General features: G+C 41.2%; 1 protein-coding gene across 3 annotated transcripts in view; it reads left to right on the top strand.

Annotated features, from left to right (window-relative positions):
- CLASP1 (cytoplasmic linker associated protein 1) overlaps positions 1-19673 on the top strand; it is a 274154-nt gene that overhangs the window by 151445 nt on the left and 103036 nt on the right. For all 3 annotated transcript variants that reach the window (XM_052658970.1, XM_052658975.1, XM_052658963.1), the window contains exons 9-16: positions 3929-4081; positions 7229-7302; positions 8874-8966; positions 10117-10262; positions 11083-11218; positions 12273-12343; positions 16855-16914; positions 18508-18585. In XM_052658970.1, coding sequence (XP_052514930.1) covers positions 3929-4081; positions 7229-7302; positions 8874-8966; positions 10117-10262; positions 11083-11218; positions 12273-12343; positions 16855-16914; positions 18508-18585 — 811 coding nt within the window. The remainder of the gene's footprint in view (positions 1-3928; positions 4082-7228; positions 7303-8873; positions 8967-10116; positions 10263-11082; positions 11219-12272; positions 12344-16854; positions 16915-18507; positions 18586-19673) is intronic.

The raw sequence follows: 19673 nt of genomic DNA, 5'->3' as shown, positions 1-19673 counted from the left end.
CAGAGCTCCTGCCTGCCTGCTTGGTGGCGGACACAGGCTGGTCTGGTGGGCTAGGCACAGAGAGGTGTGGTGATGGAGTGGTCCCTGCACCAGGGAGGGAGGAGGGAAGGGCCCACCATGCTTCGAGTTTGGTCTGGGGAGGCCACTGTTAACACTTCTATGCTCCACACTCCGACGTTTTGGTATTTGGCCTCACTGTGTGTGACACACAGGTACTTGAGTTTGGTGACAAGTATCATCCTACAGGTCTCTGAGACTATTCCTCTTATTTCTCCACCCTCCCTTTTGATATCTGTGTTTAATTTTGATTAATTTTTTTATTGCTGTGTGTGTGTAAATTCTCATTTTCCCCCTTCTTTTGCAGTGTCTAACTTGCTTTGAATCCCATTTCAATTATATTTTCATTTCAGCTACTGTATATTCTTAATTTCTAGAAGTTCCATTTGGTTTTTTGAACTAGCCTCCTTTTCTTTCATTACACCCGTGAGTCCCTTTAATTCTTGAACGTGGATATAGCAGGTTTCTTGTGCGTATCTGAAAGTTCCATTGTCTCTGTCATTTCTTAGTGGGTCACCGTTTTCTGGTGGTTTTCCCTCCTGATTATGGGCCACATTTCTCTGCTTCTCAACTGTTTAGGAAATTTTGATTAGATGTTATGTATTGTGACTGCTACATTATTGAGGATCCATGGTTGGTTGTATTTATTTAAAGAATGTTTGGCAAGGCAGTTAAGTCACTTGCAAATCTACTATCCTTAAGGCCTGTTTTTAAGCTCTGAGAGGACAATTTGGTGTATTAGTTCAGCCCCCCTTCTAAGGCCTGCTCTCTCTGGGGTCTCTACTGAATGCATTCGGTGAGTCGCTGAAAACACCCCAACTCTGGTGCTCGAAAATCTTCCCCTTAGTGTAAACTTTGCGAGTTGTTCAAATTACAGTTTCCTGGTCATTTTATGCCCTCCCTTAGGGAATTTCACTCACATACATGTGGCCCAGAACTTAGGACATTTCTAGAGCTCTCTTTCTGTGGGCTTCCTCTTTCTCAGCACTCCACCCTGCAACTTCCAGCCACCTCAGCCACCCTGAAGTCTGATCTTCATTTTCTCCACTTCACAAGACTGCCAGCTTCATTTTGGGTTCCTCTTCCCCATAAGGGGTGGCCTGGAAATTTTCTCCAAGCAGGAAGTTAGAGTGATTGAAGTGCTCACCTGTTTGTTTCCCTTCTCTGAGACGTCACAGTTCTGTACTGCCTGTTGTCTTCTGAAAGTAGTTGTTTTATATATTCTGTGTGGCTTCTAGAAAGAGGTTAGGTCTTTGCTAACCCATCATTGTTGCAGGTGGAAGCCCCAGGGATTCAGTGAAATTGACCCATGAAAATAATTCTCAGTAACTGCACGCAGTTCCCCACAGCATGCCTGCCTGTGTTAGAAAGAGAACTAAAGGCAAATTATATGTGTTTCTGAGTGAAGCATAGTTGTGGTCATGTCCCTCATTATTTACCTTCCCCACAGTCTGGGGCTGTCACTGATCTCCGAGGAGTGATGGCCACAGTTCCACAGCGGCTGAGTAATGCTGGTGGCCCATGTGCTCTTGGGGCTCCCCGAGGACAGACAGGCTGCTTCTGCTGTCAGTGCTCAGTGGGTGGCCTCCTTGTGTATTTTAAGACCAGGTTTTACTCTTGGATCCAGGCTTCCCTGGTGGCTCAGATGGTAAAGCATCTGTCTGCAGTGTGGGAGACCCGGGTTCAGTCCCTGGGTTGGGAAGATCCCCTGGAGAAGGAAATGGCAACACACTCCAGTCCTCTTGCCTAGAAAATCCCATGAACGGAGGAGCCTAGTAGGCTACAACCTATGGGATCGCAGAATTGGACATGACTGAGCGACTTCCCTTTTTTTTTTAAATTTTTACTCTTGGAGGGACCTTACTAGTGTGCTCTGCAGTTTAACAATCACTTTTGAGTCCATATGGGAAGTCTGTGCTAACAGACCACTGAATATCTGAATCATTAAGACATTGATGCATGGATTGAAGGAGCCATCTGTGAAACAGCACAGCTTGCCAGGTGATCAGAAGTGTAAAGGCATGTGAAGGGAAGCTAATCTGCACAGGATTCTGCATTTGTGAGGATGTGATTCCTCCTCTGTCGTCGTTTTTTTGGTTAGTTGCTAAGTTGAATCCAACTCATTTAGACCCCAGGGGCTGTAGTCTACCAGGCTCCTCTGTCCATGGGATTTCCCAAGCAAGAATATTGGAGTAGGTTGCCATTTCCTTCTCTAGGGGATCTTCTCAATCCAGAGATTGAACTCACATCTCCTGCTTGGCAGGTGGATTCTTTACCACTGAGCCACCTGAGAAGCCCGGTTCCTCCCTTACTGTTGAATAAAAGGAGCCCTATGATTTGAAATGGATTGTTGGTGAGCTGTAAGGAACATTGACTTTCACTAAACATTAGGGTCTTGGGTAGACACAAGACTTGGCTGTGGATAGTTCAGCTGAGAAGCAACTAGATCAAGAAAAACAGATTATTTCTGTTTTTGGTCAACAGTTACTTACTTCAGACTTACTGGTAAAGAACTAAGCCGTTTTTCAGAAATGATGAATATCGGCAGCTATGGATGTTAATTTTCTCTTTTTGTTTGTTTTTAGTAACTCCTAAGTTCTTTATTTATCCTCCTGACTGACCCACACATGCTACATAAGCCCTTGGTGTTCTGTATAGTGCACTGTGATAAGCTTTAATTTTTTGTCATCAAAATGCTGTTCATCAGTATGCTCAAAGATGGTTTCTTTATATATATATATGTTTAAAATACAACTTGAGGAATATTGATGGGATCTACTGCTGTCTAAGGAATTCCCTTATAGCTCAGTCAGTAAAGAATCTGCCTGGAATGCAGGAGACCCAGGTTTGATTCCTGGGTTGGGAAGATCCCTTGGAGAAGGAAATGGTAACCCAGTCCAGTATTCTTGCCTGGAGAATCCCATGGACAGAGGAGCCTGGTGGGCTATAGTCCATGGGGTTGCAGGAGTCAGACATGACTTAGAGACTAAACCACCACTACTGCTATCTAGAAAATTTAGAAGTTAATGAATATATGAAAAAAATGCTTAATTTCGCTAAAATGCAACATTGAAGAAGAGGTTGTTTTGCGGGGGGAGAAGCCTATCAAATTTTGTTTGAAATTTTTAAATGGTAGTATTTTCAGTGTTGGCAAGAATGTGGCAAGAAACTCTGAATTTTCAGGAAAAGTGTGTATTTTTATGAACTTTCTGAAGATAATTTGGGTAGTATACATCAAAAGCTTTTATATTCTGACTCAGTAATATTGCTTCTAGGAATTATTTTTCTGAAAGTTATTAGATGTTCAAACAAAAATGCAGGTAGAAAGGTATCTGTTGCAGTATTATTTCTAAGCATAAGATATTAGAATATCCCTGTCTTAGCAATGAAAATGTTTTTTATTTATAGCATTTTCCAATTGCAGAGTACCATGAAACCGTTAAAATGGCATTTATGAAGAATATTTCATCATGTGGTAAAATGTACATTTGAAATAAGCAATTTTCTAAAATGGAATATAGTCTTACATTAACTATTAAAAAGTACATGAAAGAATGGCCAAAAATATACCAGATTGTTAAAGTAACTGTTCCTACATGATATTTTCATGAGAGGTTGCTTTCTTCTTTATGATTTTTCTATTTTCTGAAATTGGAGTGGAAAGCATTCCTGATATGTGAAAGGAAACAGGGTGTTCGTAGCTGCATTCTTGACTCACCTAAGCCTTTTCTAGACCCTGGGTGGGCATCTCAGATTCCAGAAGAGAAGGCAAACCATTAATCTCTAATTAAAACTAGTTGCTGTTTTCATTTGAGATGAAAAAGTACTTAAAAATTAAAAAAAAGAAAAAATTTCTTTGCTTACTCTTCAGATAAAAACTTTGATGATGAAGATTCTGTGGATGGTAATAGACCTTCTTCCGCCAGCTCTACGTCGTCCAAAGCTCCAGCAGGCTCACGGAGAAACGTTGGAATGGGGACCACCCGTAGGCTCGGCTCCTCCTCTCTTGGATCCAAGTCTTCAGGTAGGACCAAGCCCCAGCACAGTGCTGCGGGGTCTGCTGTGTAGGTGCTTAAAGCAGATGCGCACGCTGCTCACTTTCTGTGTCCTTTAGAGGCGCAGTAATTCTGTGGGCAGTGTGAGTCCACTTTCTCTTCCTCAAGTAAATTGGTTCTCATCTATGGGTGCTGATAAGCTGGTAGAATGTACGTCTGAACTGCTGTATTGCATGTTTGCTGAGGCAGAATCTTTGGGTGTGTGAATCCACCACAGAGCAGAGCTCATGGTATCCTAATGGCGTTGGGCTCCTGCCGTGCCTGATGATACCTGCATGGTATCAGCCAATTTCTGTGTCTCAGGCCTGAGATTATCTAGAAGTTAGATTGTCTGTGGCGGATTCATGATGATGTATGGCAAAACCAATACAATATTGTAAAGTAATTAGCCTCGAATTAAAATAAATAAATTTATATTTTAAAAAAACACACGAAAAAAGTATTTTGTTCTTGCAAGTAAGATTGTTCCTTGTGAGACCTTGTAAGATACCGAATTAGTGAATGGTCAAGATTAGCTAGCTCCCTGAGGCTTTGAAAATAAATTTATAAGGATAAATCTCTTTATCCTCCTCTTCCATCCCCTAATTTAGACTGTTTTGGGTCCTTATTATGTATAACTTTCATTTTGCTGTCACATTTAAGTTTATACACAAATTACCTACTTTAAAATTTTTTTTCATTGAAGTATAGTTGATTTATAGTGTAGTGAAAATTACTTACTTTTTACTTTTGAACCATGCTTCCTGTTAGCATTGGGCTTTTGAGCTTGGCTGGATGAACTAATCAGTTAAAGCTAGAGTGAGGACCAGCATCAGAATGCTGCCTCCTTGGGCTGGTCTTTCTTGCTGTCTGAACAGGCCTTGGATGTTGGTGTCCCAGCTTGTCAGCTTGGTGCCCCCACAGCCTCTGCCCCACCATCTCTGTGTTGAGGGAGCTGCTGTTCTTAGTTCTTCCTAATCTTTTATGTTTTTTTTTAAATGCTTTTTTTTTCAAATTTATTTTAACTGGTGGATAATTTATAATTATTTTAACTGGAGAATAATAATAATTTATTATTAACTGGATGATAATTGCTTTATAATGTTGTGTTGACTTCTGCCATACAAAAATGTGAATCAGTCATAATTATAACTATATTCCTTTCCTCTTGAGCATCCCCCATGCCACCCCTTGCCATCCCATGCCTCTTGGTCATCTTTTATTTTTTGGTTCATTTAAAAAAATATACTTTTGTTGTTGTTATTGTTAAAGAGCTTAAATTCATACAACATGAAATCAACCATTTTAAAGGTAATAATTCATTAGCATTTATTATATTCATAGTGTTGGGCAACCACCACCTCTATCTAGTTTCAACACAGTTTTGAAACTAGACCCCATTAAAGGTCTTTCAAAAAAAGACCCCGTTAAAATTCTCCCCATTCCTTCCTTCCCCAGCTCTGGCAATCCCTCTAGTCTGTGTTCTTTCTCTATGCTTTCAGCTATTCTAGGAATTTCAGAGAAACGGAGCCATCCAATATGTTGTCTCTTGTGTCTGGCTCCTTTCACTTGGCGTAATGTTTTTGGAGTTCATCTCTGCTGGAGCTTGTATCAGTACTTTTTTTTTTAAATGGCTGAACAGTCTTTCTAATCCGTTTTCTTGATCTGTCTTTGAGAAGCATCTGTTCTACAAACTAAGCTTAGAAAATTTCTGTGTGATCAGACCATGTCTTTTTGTTCCCATTCCTCACCTGTTCCCCTTCTGTAGATCCCACCTGTGTAGATTGTACGGCGATACCAACCCTGTCTTTCCCTCAGGCCTGATCCCATCTTTTTCCATTTTGTTTAACACCATAGTTGTGATTTCCCTGTTGACTTCTCATCAGACTCCATGGGCCCAGGCCTGTGTATGGCCCCAAGCGCCCTTTGACATGTGGCTCTCCACTTCGCACAGAAAGGTGCTCAGTGCTTGTCGGCTTGGTGGGATCCAGACCTAACCTAAAGCTCAAAGAGCCCCACTCACAGTGTGTTACTATTTTCTGTCTGTAATTGACTTGGGAATGCAGAGAAATACTCCTCAAGCGTGATGACATGTATGTACCACGAGCATCAGCTGTCTTTAAAGCCTTTTCTGTCTAGGTGGTCCATCAGGACCCCAGATGCCAACTAAATTGTCAGGTGGGAAGCTCTGGAAAAGCACAAGACTAATCAATATAAATCATTAATGACGGTTGCAGGGATGACTGTAGATGGCCATTCAGAAACCTTTAATATGAAGAAAAAACATCTGGTAAAATATCACGTGATTGTCATGTATGAAGTGACATATTAACAGAAAGAAAAAGCTTTCTCCTGAATGATAGCAATTGTGGGGTCAATTTGCAACTGGCATATAAATGAAAAATTGACAAATTATTGTGATTTTAAGGAGATGAAAATTTTTTTCCTTGAAATGAAAATATTTTGAGACTAATATGAAGTTGAGGTGAAACAGTTAAATTCTTTAGAACTTATTTGAATGTTTCACAAATTTATTATGTTGGATTCCTAACCATGATATAATTTCATTTATTCCCTGAAGAATTGAAATTTCTATTATATGTTCATTAGGAATCTTTGAAAAAACTTATATGTTAATATGGGGCTTCCCAGTTGGTACTAGTGGTAAAGACCCTGCCTGCCACTGCAAGAAATGCAGGCGATGTGGATTTGATCGCTGGAGGAGGGCATGGCAACCCACTCCAGTATTCAGGCCTGGAGAATCTCACAGACCGAGGAGTCTGGTGGGCTGTGGTCTGTAGGGTCGCAAAGGGATGGACATGGCTGAAGTGACTTGAATGCACACACATAGATTAATATATAAATCACCTAATCACCTAAATCCTTTAAAGTCTATACAACTGGCCCTCCTTAAGCAAGTACTATCTTTAGATGACTTTAAGCTAATATATGTTATACTGTAAAACCATTATACTTTATCTTAATACTGAAAGTCAGTAATGCTTGTCAGTGCCACAAAACTCTAAACTTTTACTGACTTTAAAAAGTTAAAAATCTTCCAAAATTTAATTTTGATTTTGTGTATGACTCCTCCAGTGCACACTGTTTACATTTTAAAAATTGATGTTTTTTTATAGCTGCAAAAGAAGGAGCTGGTGCTGTTGATGAAGAGGATTTTATTAAAGCATTTGACGATGTGCCTGTAGTCCAGGTGAGTGAAGATGTTTGGTTTGATTAAAAAGGATGGGCTTATTCTTCAGATCTCATTTTTCAAGCATGTGACACACACATTTTCTTACTAGGTAGGGTAATTCTGACTGTCAGGACCACAGGAGGTCTAGGGTTGCAGACTAGGAAATGTTAGGGCCTCTCAGAACTGAAATGAAGAGTGAAAGTCACAGCCCGGGATGACCTTCCAGTTAGAACTGGTGAGAAGTGGCTTGCTCCAGTAGTGAGTTCGTGAGTCAGGTCACACAGAAGAGGGGAAAATAAGTGACTCCATTCCAAGAGGGAACAAAGAAGCATGCTTATGTCAGTATTTTCCTTAGAGAAGCCTGTAAATTTGAAGAATTTTGGTGTCTGAAACGTATAAAAAATGTTTTCATAAAACCTTAGTTTATGCCATTGTGCTACTTCGCTTAAGTACCGGGCATGTGAAGCAGAGATGACTTACAGAACTTGGGGCTCAGCCACTCACTGTAAACTGCTTTGTGCCCCAGCATTGTCTCTTGTTGGTCGGGGCTTGTGGTCCATTGGATGTCGGTGCTCAGGATTCCTCCAGCACTTGATATCTGTGTGTGTCCCTTGCACCCACTGCTTAGTTGCCATGTGTATACAAAGCAGATGGCAGGTGTTTTAGGTTCAGGTTCATCCTTATCTCCTTGGCTTTCCTGTCATGCCTTACTCTTGGATTTTTTTCTCCCCCTTACTATCTTTGGCGTAAGATACAAGGATAGATGAGAAAAGAGGTTTGAAAGTGTTTAAGGTTACAAGCATAGACACTTGTAAGGTTACAAGCATATAGCACTTGCTGTATTGCCCTTCACTGTGTTGTGCTCTGTAAATGCTGCAGTTTCACGTCTATGGGCACTTTGCCTCAAGCGTGCGTACGGTGCCCCTTCCCCATCAGCATTTGCTCACCTAGTCTCTGTCATGTTTTGATAATTCTCACAACAGTTCAGCTCTCCATCAACAAAAAGATTACAGTTCTCTGAAGACTCAGATGATGGTTAGCATTTTTTTTTTAAGCAATAAGGGATTTTTAAATTATGCACATGGCCTTTTTAGACAGTGGGCATACTTTAATTGGGCAGTTAATAGGCTGCAGTCTAGAAAAATCTTTATGACTCACTTCATTGTGCTATTCACTTTATTGCACCTGCAGTACAGTGAAGACACTAGAACTGACCTGGCAGTCTCTCTGGGGTCTGCCAGTATGGTGGGTGTTACAAAAAAAAAACAAGTCAGTGACTTGTGCATCTCCGCCCATTCCCCAGTGGGCTTCTTTCTCGGTTGTGCATGAAATCATCTGTTATGGTAAAGCTGCATTTGAGGTGAGGTTATCCATATATAGGCATTAGAGCTGGTGAGTTTACATTCATGGTGGAAACTCATTCAGTGGCAAGCCTGTCTAGATGTTATCTCAGAGGTCCTTTTCTGAAAAATGAAATGATTTCTTTTACTGTATTTACCAGATGCTCTTGACTTCAGTTAATTAAGAAACAAATCTTTGTTTATTCTGTAAATTTTCTCATATTAATTGTAAATTAATTTTGCTTACAGATTTATTCCAGCCGAGACCTTGAGGAGTCCATAAACAAGATTAGGGAAATATTATCTGATGACAAGCATGATTGGGAGCAAAGAGTAAATGCTGTAAGCTGCCAACTTTGTGATTACATTTGCATTAGATATTTAAATATTATAAATACTTTATTATGAAATTGGGATTCAGCTGTAATGAATTTTAAGTAGGCAGTATTTTAAACATAAGGTACCATATTCTCAGTTTGCCTTTTTAATAGATTACCTCACTTCTGTTTCTAAAACATGCCGACTTCTATCGTTTTGTGCATCTTGAACTTTTAACAAAGTCCTGCCTGTGGCACGGCCACTACTCTCGCCTTAGTAAAGGTTTAATTTTGCCATTCTTGGCCAGGGAAGCAGCTTCCTAGTGACTTACAGTGAGTGTCCCCGTTGCCCTTTCTTTCTTCATAGCACTTCTGCCCCTTCTGTTTTTAAAAGCACATTAATGACAAGTTGTCCGAACATTAAAGTGAACAGCATTTGGTGCAGGTATGTCTTTTCTGAGGAAGGTGATTGTGCACTGGTTGTCCAGCAGGAAGCAGGTTAGGAACACGGCTGCTGTGTCTGTTTCAGATACCCTCCAGCCTCTTCAGTAGCAGATACAGTGACCGACAGTGGGGACACTTCTTCCTGTGAAGTGAAAGTCGCTCAGTCGAGTCTGACTGTTTGCAACCGCATGGACTATACAGTCCATGGAATTCTCCAGGCCAGAATACTGGAGTGGGTGGCCGTTCCCTTCTCCAAGGGATCCCTGTTCCCTGTTCCCAACCCAGGGATCAAACCCAGGTCTCCTGCATTGTAGGCGGATTCTTTACCAGCTGAGCTACTTTCCTGTGATTCACTCAGTAAATGGTGGTTGGATGGGGTGTTGGGGAACTTAGGGAAGGAGCTTTTTTACAGGCTATAATGAGGTTTCAGTTATTTTTATCCTTAGTATCAGAGCATTTGTAAATATGCTAGAATGGTCCAATTAAAAAATACATTTTGTAGAATTATAATGCATTTATCACAGATACTAATTTTTAAAAATTATTTTTTCTTATTTATGATACCTAGATTTCTTCAGTATGTTAGCTATTATTTAGTTGGTCTAATTCTTCCTGGAAAACTGTATCATTTAACTTTATTGTTGATCCTTGAATATTTGTTGGCTTCCATTATTTTGTATTTCTGTTCTAAGGATTGTTTTTTCTGTCTCTTAATTTTTCTACCCCATTAGCTAAAAAAGATTAGATCTTTACTCTTGGCTGGTGCTGCCGAGTATGATAACTTCTTCCAGCACTTACGGCTTTTGGACGGAGCCTTTAAACTGTCCGCTAAGGATCTACGGTCTCAGGTAGTGCGGGAGGCTTGTATCACGCTGGGGTAAGGACTACGACGCTCCCGGTTCTCACATAATAAAGTAGCTATGTCACAGAGCTTCAGAGATGGGTCACTGAATAATACGTCCACTGGGGCTCTTCCACTTGCTTGTCGCCTGGTCTCCAAGACTGATTCTATTTACACTCTGTTAGTACTTTTACAGTGTTTCCTGACCAGTTATGTTATTGACAGAGGGGATTTTTGCAGAAAATTAACACCTGTGGCATCAGTACATCTCTGGTTGATAATGTGTTGTGTGACAGATTTTAAATTTTACTCAGTGACTTAGCTCTGAAGCCTCTGTTTTAAGCTTGAAACAATTATTAATAATATGGAAAATGAAATCTTATAAACTTCTGTTCTCAGCCTTTTCATTGATTTTGCTGGCAGAATATAGCATGATCAATAGAATTTTTGTTTGTTCCTATTGAATTCAGTAGAAGAGTGGCTTTGCAGCTGTTCAAAATTTTGACCTCAGATATTGAAGCCCAAATGTTGTATGCTGAAAATAAAAGAGCAAAAGAAAAAATAGAGGCTGAGGGTGCTTTGACATATTTATGTTTTATTAGTATTTGTTTTTTTGCTATTTGAAGAGTAATTAGCGGGAAATGATTTATTTGTTTATTTTTTAAAAAGCAGTTCTTATTGGTGAGTGGCTATATGTAAAGTCCTCTGCATGTGCTTGGGGAGTATTTGTATTTTACTTAGACTTGTTTTTGTCCTTAGATGACTTTATACAAAGACTCTAAAATGTTAAAAGATTTATATATTACACTATTTCCAAGAACTTTGGTTACAGTCCAGTGTTCATTTCTCATTGCAGGCATCTGTCATCAGTGCTGGGGAATAAGTTTGACCATGGAGCTGAAGCCATTATGCCAACTATCTTTAATTTAATTCCAAATAGTGCCAAAATTATGGCCACCTCTGGTGTTGTAGCTGTTAGGTTAATCATTCGGGTGAGTATGTTTTGGAGCCGTATGTATTGTAGAATAAGCAAGTGGTAAATATTGGTGGTAGATAAGCAGTTATCAGAGACGTTTCCCATTTGAGTGATTATGTATGTGGAATCACGCTGTATGGACAGTATTGTCCCACCCTCGCCTTCCCTTGCTTAACTGTCACATGTGAGCCTTTTCAGTTCCCTGGAGTGAATTACAGGTGTGGTGTACCGTTACTGACCTGTTGCTCATCCTCTCCTCATTGGTTTTAAGCATTTGAGCACTTGTACCTGCTTCTGAGTTCTGTGTGTGTCCAGGTATTATTGCTGTTCTTCCCTCCTTAGTCCCCAACTGTTCATTTTAGGTATTTGTGCTTGTGGCTTTGTATTCATCTAGCATCTTTATTTAAATAATTGTACATAAGCCTAAAGACAAAAGATTATCTTCAGTTAGGTTTTCAAAGCACTAATTTATTTAATCTGAATAATTAGCCAAGTAATTTATATGTGGATTTTCAATAAAACCTAACAGCTCACAAAGCCTTACAGTGCAAGTTATTCATATCACCTTCTCCCCATGTCAAGTCCCTTTTCCCTAGAGGCAGCCCTCAAAACTTGGGCTTGATGATGCTAATTGAAATCTTTCCAGAATATTTATGATTATTGTGGGTTACTTTCTTTGCATTATTTTAGTTCTTACTGTTTACAGTGCCCATTTCAGATACTAAACCAAAGCCGTTATTGGACATATCCATTGAAATGGTATTAAAATACATTGGTCTACTGACTGCTTTTTACTCACTTAGATCTCTACTGCTCAGATAGTTTGGGCTTCATACCAGTGATTTGTTTTGATTTTAGACTGACTTAACACATATCATCATGTTGCCTGTTTTGGCTCTGTAAACTTTGTCATGCCCTTTGTAAGTGTCCAGTGAAATTCTTTCTCCTTTTTAAACACAGTGAAATTCTAATCTGAATGTATTAGGTGCTTTACATAGGTGAGTAAGGAAGTGATTATCTCAGTTTTGTATTTTCAGGTGCTCACCTCTGTGTTTTGCTCTTTTCCACAGCACACACACATCCCTAGGCTAATACCTGTCATAACAAGCAACTGTACCTCCAAGTCTGTTGCAGTTAGAAGGTAAACTTTTAATGAATTTTCTCATTATTTTTGAATTGCTGTAACACCAAAACAAATTTCAAATTTCCCTCCATCTAAAAAGTTTATATTTGAAATAATTAATATTATTTAATATTGCTATAATAAATGCCCTTGGCTTGAAGGGTCATGATCAAAATTATATGGAAAGTGAATTTGGACAGCTGATGTTATTTGTGTGTGTGTGTGAGAACAAGTGTATGTGAGGTATTTGGAAGAGGTGGGATGGGGCCGTGTCCCCACATACACTTTCTTCCTGTGCTGGTCCCTCTGCCTCTGTCATAGGTCTGCCCCGTCCCCTGAATGAAGGCAGTAGCTGCCTGCCTGGAAAAGACACTGTAAGAATGAGTAGTAGTTATTTACGTTAACATAGGTAGGAGGAGGTGTACGTTGTCTGCAGCTTCTGATGTGATTCTGGGGACTCTGAGGCCTGACTAGTCACCTGCTGTGCTGCACAGTGAGGGGAGGTAGACCCCGAAGGCCTGCCTGAGCAGCCAGCTGGGCTTTGTCTCAGGTCTGCATGAGCTGTCCCAGCCTGTGTGTGATGTCAGGGCTCTGTGCTTCCAGCTGGGGTCTGTGGGGTCTCGACTGGTGGCTCCACAGAGTTCTTCAAATCGTGAAATGTGTGGGCTCTCTTCCCAGGAAAGTGTAATTAAGTACACAGAAGTTTTATGTGAGTTTTCAGACAATTCATGGACTGAAGCTTCTTGGTGGACCAGATCAAGGGCATTATGGGGTAAATTAATGGCAGACCTAGGCAGCAGCCTTCTGGCTCCATCCATGCCATTCTGGGTTTTGATCTAGCCCAACAGGAAGGCCTGTCACTTCATGGCTCTCCCCTGTTTCTCTCCTTTGCTGGGCTGGCACATTGGACCCCCACAGGATTTCTCAGGTGCGGGGGTCTTTCTGAGCATGAAACAGCCCCCATCACCATCTTATTAACAGCCACGTGCAAGGCAAGAGAAAAGAGAAGGGGAATGAGCTGGCTGTGTAAGCCAGGAAGAAAGACAGGTTCTTCCACTGAAAAGGCTTAATTTTCAAAAGTGTGGCTCAGTGGCATGGCTGAGGAGTGTGGTCAACCACTGACCCACAGTCCAGCCACCCTAGAGGGCAGAGCAGCTTCAGCTCCCCAGAGACGAGTGTGTGGAGCTGGCGAGGTGGAGGCTGTTGGTGGATTTCCCACATACTTGGGGACAGAGTTCTGTGGATTCACAGTAACTTAGATAGAAGGGGCTTAGTGTTTAGTGGAAGCTTAATGAATGGTAACCATCATGAGAATTTGCTGCTGCTGCTGTTATATTGTCACTGCAGATTTAGGATTCCAGGAGCGGTTTGGAAAGTGTTTCCTTTGTGAAAGGCAGTGAGGTGACACAGATCTTTGTGGGAAACATTATAGGATGTTTAGTGTATTAGTTGACTTAGGCTGCATAACAAAAATACGATACGTGGAGTGGGCCTAAACAACAGAAATTTATTTTCTCAGTTCTGGAAGCTGGAATTCTGAGATCCGGGTGCCAGCAGGTGGGTTCTAATGGGAGTAGCTTGCAGATGGCTGTTTTCTTGCTATGTCTTCATGATGCAGAATGTGTTTGTGTGTGTTTGTGTAAGAGAGAGAGCTCTAGTGTTTCTTCTTGAAAGAAAGAAAGTGAAGTCACTCAGTCGTGTCTGACTCTTTGTGACTCCATGGGCTGTAACCTACCAGGCTCCTCCATCCATGGGATTTTCCGGCAAGAGTTCTGGAGTGGGCTGCCATTTCCTTCTCCAGGAGATCTTCCCAACCCAGGGATTGAACCCAGGTCTCCCGCATTGTAGGCAGACGCTTTACGGTCTGAGCCACCAGGGAAGTCAGTGTTTCTTCTTACAGGGGCCCTAATCCTAAGAGCATCACTTTCATGACCCCATGTGAACCTCATGATCACCCGGGGGCCCCATCTCCAAATACCATCATACTGGGGTTTAGGGCATCAATATGAGAGTTCAGGGATGACACACTGGTTCCTAACATGTAAAAATTCTAGCCTGTGGTGCTCGATGTGAGTAGCAGCATGCAATCACCATGACAGCAGAAATGCCACCCCCTTCACCAGCTTCTTAGCCACACACCCAGATTGGCATTTTTGTCTGTAGTCAAAATGAGTCTCATCAGAGCCGTGTGTCTTAATGCTGAAAAGAGTACTAGGGACTGTGCCCTCAGAAAGGAAAAGAGAGCAAGAAGGCAGTGTAACAAAGGCAGTGGTTTCTGTCCTGTATTCAGCCAGTACCTAGCTTTGCTTCATAGAATTTGTAAGAAATGAATTGCCACTCTCCCTCCCTTTAAGAAGTTTATAATTTAGTTGGAGGTATTAAAAACAATAATGCAAAGCAGTGTAAGAGTGAATTACAGCATACATGTTTTATGGATTTAGGCATTCAGAGAGCACTGATCAAAACTAGCTGATGGACTTCTTTGGTGGTCCAGTGGTTGGAATCCACCTGCTCCTGCAGGGGAATGGGTTCAGTCCCTGGTCTGGGAAGATTCTACATGCCCTGGGACAGCAAAGCCTGTGCCCCACAAGTACTGAACCCACATGCCGCAACTGCTGAAGCCCTGCGTGCTCTGGAGCTCATGCTCTGCCACAGGAGAGGCCACTGCAAGAAGAAACCTGTGCACCAGAACTGGAGAGTAGCCCCTGATAATTGCAACTAGAGAAAGCCCACACAGAGCAGCAAAGATCCAGTGCAGCCAAAAATTATAAAATAAATGAAGCCAACCTTATTAAAACAAACAAACTAGCTGATACATTTCCCAGGAGCCTCATAGACAAGTTAAAAACAATGGAGTTGCTTTTTGAATGATGAGTAGTAGTAGGTGAAGAAAAGAGACAAGATCTAACCAGATGTGCTTAAGTAATGCAGTATTTAAGTAATGCCAGTGTTGATGTACTTCCCTATATGATTTTAGTCTAAAAAGTCGAAAACAAGGCCTAATTTACAGGGGATGCATGCATGCTGCCTGCTAAGTCGCTTCAGTCATGTCCAACCCTTTGCAACCCTATGGACCATAGCTTGCCAGTCTTCTCTGTCCATGGGATTTTCCAGGCAAGAATACTAGACTGGGTAGCTCTGCCCTCCTTCAGGGGATCTTCTAACCCAGGGATTGAACCTGCATCTCTTTTGCCTCCTGCATTGGCAGGCAGGGTCTTTACCACTAGCACTACCTGGGAAGCCCTTACAGGGGATATTTTTGATTAGATTGTTTTGAAACTCATTAAAAACAAGAATTAGCACTAAAGATGCATGTATCCACTAAGAAATAAATATTAATAAATATGAGCATATATACACACACATTAAAGGGAAGAAAAATCCATACCAGGAAATGACATGGGGCAAAGGGCAAAGGTAGCGTGACCATGGCCTGGGTGAGGGTGGGGACAGTGATGCCGAGAAAGGGGTGTGAGCAGAGGTCAGCATCTTTCCCGGAGAAAGTCTCTTCACAGCCCCCACCCCCACTGCTAGCAGCTCTGGGGCTGAGCTGAGTGACTCGCCAGAGCTCTCCCAGAGCCCTTGTGCTCCGGGCACATGGCAGCTGTTTCTTGTCTGTCCTGCTCACTGGATTGTGTCTCAGTTACCATTGTGTGTCCAGCATCTAGCATAGGGTAAGGGTTTATTAAAGATACATTGAGTGAGTAATTGTGTGCATTATGAGATTTTGAAGTGGGAAGATCATGGGAAAGAAAGTTTGATCATTAAGAGAAAGATTGCCTTCTGATTTGTTTCCTTGAATGGGTTCCTTAAGTCTAATAATATTTATTCCTACAAAGAATTATTCTGGAATATAGGAAAAGGAAATGATGAAGAGGTAGGCTCTGAAGTGGTGGTACAACCCAAGGTAGATTAGTCCAGCATTGTTTTTTTGTGTGTACACTCAGGCTAAGAAAGATCACAGAAGTGGAAAGGTTTGAAAAGAAAGAATCTTGAAAGATTGAAGAGAGGAAACTGGCCAAGTAGTTAGAGAAAAACCTGTTGTAAATACTTGGCAGGAAAATTTGGTAAACACTTTGTTTTCCAGGGTATTTTTTTACTTTCTTTGTAGAAGGCATTCTTTGAAATTAGTGCAAAGACTAGTTCCCTAATTTTGTAATGTATGTTGATCTTTGGTGCCCATATAGCTCCTATATTAATGTATTATTTGAGGTAGACTATAAAAGCACATGGCAATGACACACCTGTTCAGTAGCATTGCTCTGAAGCCCAAGTTTCTGATCTGAAGGGAACTCTTGTATCCTGTCCCTGTATCCTTGTGATTATTTTTTTTGATCACCATAGGTGCTTAATTATGTTGATTTGCTTTGGTTTTCAGTCAATTTTGATTCCATTTTTATGTTCCATTTTCTTGAATCATGAAAATTATAAGAAATTTGCTGATTATAAAAAGGAGTCTTGGGTCACTTAAGGAAAAAGCTATTTTCATAAACAGACAAATGACATATTTTTCTTTTCACAATTTTCAGGCGCTGCTTTGAATTTTTAGATCTACTTTTACAAGAATGGCAGACACATTCATTGGAACGGTAAACATCTGATTTGCTGGTTTTCTATCTGAATTGAATCTTGAGTTTAATGTCTCAGCTGGCGATCCAGCCCACTCTCTATAAGAAGTGAAGGAATCAGTGCATTTATTTGCATGGTTGCTGGTGTTGTTTCTCCTGATGTGAGGCACATACCGCTGGCAGAGGCTCTTAGTGAGTTCCTTTGACTGTCATGTTAGCCTGGGCATGTGGACAGGGTGCCCTGGGACATTGCACAGCCAGGACTCACTGTGTTAACTCTGATCTGCCCCCTGACATCCTGTCAGTCCCAACCAGGTAAATGTGTATGGCTGCTCTTAGTAGGTGAGGGGTAACTTGAAGATCTTTAAAGGGACTTCACTCATTTGAAAGGTTTTCTTTTTGATCTGTTTGTATCGTAACGTCAGCAGTTTTCTCTTTATTCAGGCTGCTGTGTGGAAAGTTTCACATCCTCATGATAAAATGTAGGATTACCCCAGAATTCATAAAGAAGCTTGTCTCTATTTTGACAAGCCATTTTTAGTTCGTATCAATTTTATGTGCCTGTTATTTTTTCTAAGTTTGCAGATGACAGATAATGATACTGTGCCTCTCAGTTTTTAATGGTGGGTTGCATAGTCGTGAAGAACTTTACAGCATCTTAGACGTGTTATGAGTAGTGGACTTGAACACACAGAGCTCCCCTGGAGTCCAGTTCAGTCTCACAGGCCTCACTGTGGATCTAGAAGGTAGTCAGGCTTTTAAGAAGTATTTTGTTGCTCTTTTATCTCTTGGGTATTACACCCTCTTGATCTGGTGGTAGTATTGGGATTTAGAGGGGAAGATGGAATGAGGGATTGAACGTGGGGACAGATGAGCAAGACGGAAAATGATGAATCACCCAGCTGTGGCTTCCAGTGTTTACTCACTTCGTGGCTTAGCTTGGGCGCTAGGCAGGTTCTCACCAGGTGTTTACTGAAAGAGTGACGGGATGAGGCGGAGAGTCTGATGCTGGTAAAGTGGGCACCTACTGTTTGTCCTGTGAAATTATTCACTTATTGGCCTTTTTCTGCAAACTGTTCAGTATTCAATGAGAGAGTTTTAATGCTATCTTCTTAGCATAGAACCTAACTGAAAAGAACACCTGTATATAAAATGTTTACATCATTTCATAAAATAGTTCATGTCGTATAGTGGAAAAACATTCTTTAATTATAGAGACGTGATGCAGAAAGCCTTTTCAGTGTTAAGATTATTATTATCTCGTTATAATTCCCATAGACACCTATGGAAAAGTAGAATTTTTCCCATGGAAAAGTAGAATTTTTTTTGTTTGTGTGAGTTCATAAAAATTGAGCTAAGTAAGAATGGCCTGAAAAATACCAGTCATTACTGAAAGAAAAGAATCCCAGGAGGGTCTGTTCATGGGGAAGGGAGTGGGACAGAATTAGAAGTTAATTAGCAAATGTGCTGATTTTCTAGGCTGCGTGTTGGTCAACTCCGTGGGCACAAAGGTTCTACCTTGTCGTTGCCATTTTGAAGTTATTTCTCACACCTGTTTTTATCTGCATAACACTGTGTATTAATGATGTACTGCTTTCATTTCTAACTATACAGACACATATCAGTATTAGCTGAAACGATAAAGAAGGGAATACATGATGCTGATTCAGAAGCAAGGATAGAAGCCAGAAAGTAAGTGTTTGTTGAACACCACTTTCTTAAGTCATTGCTTTTCTGTTTCAGGTTCACTGTCCAGATTGCCTTATAAAAGTTCGTTAAGTCACACGAACAAGGCTTGTTAATCATGACTTCGTTAATGTGACCCAAAAGACCATTTCAAAATACTTCTCTAATTTTTCGTTTCAAAGGTTGTGGAGTGCCCAGGCCTGAAAGCCTGATTGGTACTATTTGAACATAAATGGGACTGATGTAGACAGCAGAGAAAGCTCATTTTTTAATTTATGCGAAATTATCACATGAGCCAGAAAAGCACTTGTCTGCATGCCCCATGTCTTCTCTTACCCAGCTCTATTTTTCCCCAGTGGCTTGTTGATTTACTGTGAAAACTCCCCATCACGGGGATTCTTAGCCAGGGACTACATCTCTGCCAGGGCCAGGTGGGTGCCTGGTAAGTGGATGAGGGTGGCTCAGGCTGACTTGCAGTCCGCAGCTCACTGTCCTGCTCATGTTTGGAGTCGTCTTACCACTAGGACTGGCTGTGATGCAGCCAAGAGGGTGTGGCCCCCACATCCCATGCCTTTCTGGGAGTCATCGTGCCATCCTGACTGTAAATAGCAGTTTTAAGTTTGATGCTCAGATGTCTTCTCTCAGACAGCACAAAGATACATACTTCCCATATTGCTTTGGGGCTGTTTTTCTCTGTGCTTCTGTGGTTGGCTAGCTCTTCTATTTTTTTTTTTTTTTTTTTTGGCTGTGCTGCACAGCTTGGGAGATCTTAGTTCCCCAGCAGGGGACTGGACATGTGCCCCTCTTGCAGTCCTAACACTGGGCCACCAGGAAAGTCCCTGGCTTTTGTGATAACACAGATTCCACCAGTGCTTACCTCTTGGAGCACTATGGATTATTCAGCTGCATATACCTACCCCGACCTGGCTCTCACTGCTCTTTGCTCTCAGTTAAGGTCTAATTCCCTGTTCTGAGTGTTTGGAGGGCCTCATTCTTCACCCTGAAGCACAACCTCATTTGGGGAAGTTCCTACCCGAATAAGTGACTTAATTAGGAATGGATTTATTAATGATCTACTTATGCTCTTTTTGTCC

The sequence above is a fragment of the Budorcas taxicolor genome, chromosome 2 (genome assembly GCF_023091745.1).
Source record: "Budorcas taxicolor isolate Tak-1 chromosome 2, Takin1.1, whole genome shotgun sequence".
In the NCBI taxonomy this organism is placed as follows: Eukaryota; Metazoa; Chordata; class Mammalia; order Artiodactyla; family Bovidae; genus Budorcas; species Budorcas taxicolor.
The sequence above is the reverse complement of the archived record's forward strand: the minus strand, read 5'-3'. Positions and strand labels throughout refer to the sequence as shown.